At 37.3% G+C, this 6,043-nt stretch overlaps 1 protein-coding gene across 1 annotated transcript; it reads right to left on the bottom strand.

Moving 5' to 3' along the window:
- Positions 1–1,318: 1,318 nt before the first annotated feature.
- Positions 1,319–5,437, bottom strand: LOC135219044 (uncharacterized). Its single transcript, XM_064255475.1, is given in 2 exon segments — positions 1,319–2,082; positions 2,084–5,437. Coding segments are annotated over 2 exon segments (3,474 nt in total). The 5' UTR covers positions 5,258–5,437; the 3' UTR covers positions 1,319–1,782.
- Between the last annotated feature and the right edge of the window lie 606 nt (positions 5,438–6,043).

The following is a 6,043-nucleotide window of genomic DNA, read 5'->3' on the forward strand; positions in this document are numbered from 1 at the left end:
GCCACTATTCATCAGAAGTTCATGACTTCTGCTCACTCAAGCGAGGAAATGGAAGCTGCGGACACATTATCTCTGTTACCACTTTCGGTTATGTTGTGCTTCGATCCCATGAGGGAAGTCTCTGTGGCCATTAAGTGACACCTTATTCTGTGGTTCACTGCTACAGGTGATGGATGCTGGTAGCAAGCTTTTGTTTGTCGAAGGCAACCAATGAAGTGTTCCACTCCTCTGATATAATCTAAACGTCGAGATGTATGATATACCTAACTTTTCTGCCTTCATTTCGTATATATTTTGATTTATATAGATTTTTGGCATTATGCCAAACACTGCAGCAACTAAGGCCATTTTGCTCTGAAACGGAAATTAACAGCAAAAGGTTTGAAAGGTGCTACAGGAGGAAAACCTCAGTTGCACTGTGAATCTAGTGTTAGGAGAGGATCCATTACCTTACAGACCTTACATCTTCTTTGGGTTGCCCCAGGTTCCTTAGTGCGAGGCACCTTTAATGTCTACCTGAGAGTTGCTAGTGCATCTTCCGGTATATTTTGCATCTTCCAATCTTGGATGGTCTGGGATGCAGCTTAGATATTCGTCGAGCTTATTCTTAAACACATCTACGCTCATTCCTGTTATATTCCTCAGATGAGCTGGCAACGCATTGAATAGACGCTGCATTGTCGGTGCTTGTGCGCAGTGGATTAATGTTGTGTGCGCTTTTTTAGCTCCATGATGTTTACGGCAATTCCTTCTACCTGTTTCATGCCTAAATTGGTCATGAATGGAGGTACAGTAAAGGGAATGAAAGTGGTTGCAGCAGGACCCAAAGGAAAAAATCAAAGAATCTAAGTAATGCCTACATTGCACTGAATGAGGGGAACTGATGGCACCCCCTATGGGGATCATTTCGTTTAGTTTAGGTAACGATGTTGACAATAAAATGAGTCCTTTTTGAAACTAATAAACGTTTTGCAGTGTTAACAATTTTTTTTAGCACTGCATTTTGTTTCTCTATATTTAATCCATAAGCATTGCATGTCCATCTTTTGAGTTGGCACTCCAAAACTGAATATATTAATCCATGTCTTCTGGTGAAATGAACTGCATAGTTTTCTCCCAGTTTCTCCAACAGCAGTCATTGTTTGTCAAATTATTCCAGTAATTTAGCAGTTGTTTCTGGGAAGCTGCACCTACAATTTTACATATGGCATCTGGTACTCTCCTTTTTGGTGGTACATATGGCATCTGGTACTCTCCTTTTTGGTCCTTGTAAATAAAATAGGTTAAGCAGTACGTAACTTTGTCTATAAAAACAATATTCATTTAACATTTTATTAATAAGAAAAATCTAATAACATGTACAGTAATAAGTGTTCTAGATAATCCCCATTATCTGACCTATATAAGACATTATATACAACAACTGGTAGGCATTAAAAAGTTACAATTTTTAAACATTCAGCATATCATGGATGTATGACGTATAGTCCACTGAATTTAAGGTAAATGCTGTGCATCAAATTCTTGGAATTTCATATTTATTATTATAATCTGCAAAAGAACAGCATTTTATTTCGGGAACAGCACCTACCTGTTGCGTCAGCATACTAATATTAGTTAACACTGCTGAAGGCAAATGTACTAGACAGTGATCAACATCTTCACATATTTTTCTCTTTAACAACAATGGAGTGATACAAAGTATATATATATCAATCCTACCGACAATGCTCCAATTTAATAGGTACATTCCTTTCTTAAAGACAAAACCACCCCTCTACATTATTTCTTTATATAATGGAAAATCTCACGAATAAATTCTCTATGTTCAAAGTGGAAAATTTGATCAAGAAATTTCAAAAACCAGAACTCTGAAACTGGAAAGTTTGAGATAGAATACTGAGCAATAATCTTTCGAAGGGCAGCACATGTTCTTGATAATACTTCATCAGGATGGAAGGGAGATTTGGTTTTACAGACACCATGGACTTCCCCAGGGCATTTACACACATTACATTTGAGTAAGAGCACTTCTTCACTTGGGCCTGTCAATTTTTTAAAAAATCCTTGTGACGCCTCTCTCTTCATAGTGTGCTCTTTCATACAATTGTGACAATACGTCCACAGAGTTACATTCCTCGAAACTGCAATTTCGGCATTCCTTGTGCCAGGTCTTTGCTTCCTTGTAAACAGGCGCCATAATGCGCATTACTTCTAACCCACTGACTACTAAAGGGTTCTCTCTGTTTAATGATAAAAAATAGACATTCTCTTCAGGAGATTTTTTGTGTGTTTGGCAAATCTCTTTTGCAAGTTCAGCAAGTATACCTTCATGACTAACATTCAAACCTTTGAAATGTTGCAATACAGCTGCCAAATTCCAAATTTCTGCACAAAGTTCAGAGGCTTCTTTGGACATTATTCTGTCCTCCTCTGAAATAGCAAAGAATGCTGTCAGACTAACTCTTAGATTTCTCTCAGCTGATTTTAGCACTGTAGAAGCAAATACCTCACTCTGGACTGCTTTCATGGTACTGGCAGACAGAGGTGGCAAATCCTCCCGAGCACTTTCCAGGCATTTCTTCCAATTTCTCCAACATATTCTCCAATACACTCTGTCTATGTCATCTACGTCATCTGCTTTACTGTTGTGTAACGCAGAATTATTGAATTTTAAGGAAAGTTTGAAGTCAACTCCATAATTTTTCATGGCCTCAACTACTGGAGGACTATCCTGGTTGTCAGCAAAAGTGACTAAAGTTACCAAATGATCTTTAACACCTCGCCCAAATAGTGATGACACATAATCCATCACCAAGCGTTCAGATGATGTCAAGCGAACCAAGTAAGCCTGTGCGACAAAACCAATTGCATGAATTTGGAAATCATTGGCAGATGCATTTGCAAGAAAAGTTTTAAGAGCTTGTACATGCTCCTGTAATTCTGCTCCAGATGAATCATTGAGCCCAGGAGTATCTACAATTGTAATAGGGATCTCATCAATGGCAGAACAGAATGTATATGCTGTGATGTTAGAGGTTGGTGAAGTGGGCACCACATGATACAGTCCCTCATCAACATCTTTCTTTTCTTTAAAATAATTAGCAGCCAAGTTTATTAAAGTAGTCTTGCCACTTCCTGAGGCGCCAAGAAGTAGAATAACTTTCTCTAGAGATGAATCATTAACAACACCATAATATTTGCGCTGAAATCCAAGTACTAAGTCATCATGTGTTTGAGTAGCTTCTAGAAAAGTGCTTTTCATTTGAAGTTGTTCCTTACATTTCTTACTCCTCATGCCAGTACAGATCTTTTGGTTACTAATTTTTAATAAAGATGACTCTTCATCTTCATCATCGCACCCTAAACCCTGATAGTTTTTTTGTTTGTTTTGTGTAACATTTGTGGTATTCTTACCTTGATTTTTTACTTTACCTTCAAGTAATTCCTTTTTTGGATTGGCTTCCTTTTTGGGATTCTCGCATTTCTCAGTCTCAGCAGTATTCCATGTTTTGACATTACCATTTTTTATTACCTTTTTAGGATCAACATTCTTTGGGGCATTCTCAAATTTCTGAGCTGTCTCCAGCACTCTGTTGTTTGAATTATGTTCTTTTGCAGTCGCCTCTTTTTTCTTAACGGCTCTGGAAGTGGTTACTTTTTTTGTATTTTCCGATTTCACAGCATTTCTTTCTGTTTTTGTATCATTTAATTCATGCAATTTAGTACCTGACCCCATTCCCTTTTTGACAAGTCCTCTTGTATTGACATCTGGTTTATGAACATTGCTTCCACTGAATTTACTTTCTGGAACATTAGTCTTTTTGGAATTATTAGATTTCTGAGCACCACTTTCCCTTTTCTCTACACTATTATTTTTTCGTGAAGAGCTTTGGATATTCTCAAGTTTCAGTGTATCAGAATCTGGTTTCTTGGCATTATCTTCAAGTTTTTTGCTACATTCAACTATCTTGGTTGCAGTGACCTCTCCATTAGCAAGATCAAACTGTGAAAAACTAGTTGCTTTATGGAAGACTTGATCTTTTTTAATTTCCTCTTGTACAGTGACTTGATTGCTTAGACTGCTTGTACTAACTTGGCCACAACCTCCTCTTAACATTTCACTACCATTATTATGAGATGCTCTGCAATCTTTACTTTGGTGATAGCTACCACAAGAGCTATTTTCTCCATTAGCCTCGAGACGCTGATCTATCGGGGCTGCTGCTTGTAGATAGTTTGGTTTATGTATTGAATGAAGACTTGCTTTAGAAATACATGGTGATGACCATTCCGGTTGCCTGTAAGTGCAATCAGAGCCCATACCAATCTCTTTCCTTTCCTCATATTTTTCATTAATAGACTTTTCTTCCTTTCCCAAAGAGTTTTGCAACTTCTGCATTTCCCGATCCAGTGCGACCTCTACTGGTTCTCTTGTTCTATTTTCAGCATTTTTAATTCTTGTATCTTTATCATTTAGGGAACCTGGTGCAACAATACTTTTACCCCTCCCTGTCACTGTTCCTCTTCCTCTACCTGCATTTCTTCCAGGAGTGTTAACTGTTTCACTTTTCACCCCATTGCTGTTAGTAACTCCATGTCCTATACTGCCTTTCTTCTGATTTTCATCCAAGTGGACCTTAGGCAAGTTATCCTCACTGCTGCTTGCATTACTTTCTGTCCTTGATACAACATTCAATCCTGGCTCAAAATTAGATTTAAATTTATCTGAAACAAGCTCCTGACTACTAACAGACTTATCATTGGCCAACCTTGCACATGGACGTTTAACCTTAGCAGATAACGGAACAGTGCATACTTTTGAGTTCTGTAAAAGCAAACAATATTCCTTTACACAATACATCAACTTATCAAACCTCATCCCTGGTCCCAAAAAACTGATGGAAATATATCCGCTTTGAAATTTATTCACAAAGGATTGTGGTATGACACTGCAATCCGCATTGTTGACTATGCTATTCAAATGACTTTTAAAAGTTTCTAAGAGATCTTCTGAAATTTCTTCAGAAAAACAGATAAGCAGATCTGTATGGTATTTATATAAAACAGACAATACTCTCCATCTTTCACTGTCTCTTGGAACTTCCACTGCTCTTTCCTCTAATATTTTTGACCCCTTTATCAGCATAACATCATGAGGTTTCTCTTTTGCATAGTCTAATGCCCAGTTTTGATCTTTACATACCCGCCCTTTTTGAGCTTTACATACCCCCCCATTTACTAAAAGCTTTACCATTTCATTCCATGAAGATCAAATTTACATGATCAATTGTTTCTGTTTGTATACATTCCGCATCCTTAGCTGGTGAAATATAGTGTGTTTTCTCATTGTAATAGTATCCTGGAGCAACGTCATTCTTGTAGACTGGTACTTCATAAATTTCCTCCCTGTAAATATCAAATTGAAGGTACTTTAGTTTCTGGTATAAGTTTCAACATATTCTTCAAGTTCAGTAAGAAATTCTTCAATAAATAACATTCTTGGCTACACAATTTTCTGTCAGCTGATTGTATCTTATAATGTTAAATGTTAGAGTATATGTTAAAAATGTTTCCTAGAATAAAGTGGATATTATTTTGACCTGAGAGAGAGAGAGAGAGAGAGAGAGAGAGAGAGAGAGAGAGAGAGAGAGAGACGAGAAGAGAGAGACGAGAGAGAGAGAGAGAGACGAGAGAGAGAGAGAGAGAGAGAGAGAGAGAAGAGAGAGAGAGAGAGAGAGAGACACTTGATTGCTTCTTCTAACCTCAAGTTTTTGAAACAAAAGTTAGCACTTAATATAGTATTCTCTTTCAGTAAAAATGTCAAAGTTAAGCATAAAATCAATTTTGGCATCTGTGTTTGAAATATGTAAAATGAGGGTTGCCAAAGGTGGTTCCCCTCCCCAATAAGTAATATTTATACAATCTGTAATCATGATGGTGTCTGTTGCAGTCTTTACAGGTCATGAATATACTACTACTCCTCCTATATTGTAAAACCTGTTCTGCTTAGTAAGACTCCTTCTCAGTTTGGTTAAATAAT

This window comes from Macrobrachium nipponense, chromosome 1, assembly GCF_015104395.2.
Source record: "Macrobrachium nipponense isolate FS-2020 chromosome 1, ASM1510439v2, whole genome shotgun sequence".
Taxonomy (NCBI): Eukaryota; Metazoa; Arthropoda; class Malacostraca; order Decapoda; family Palaemonidae; genus Macrobrachium; species Macrobrachium nipponense.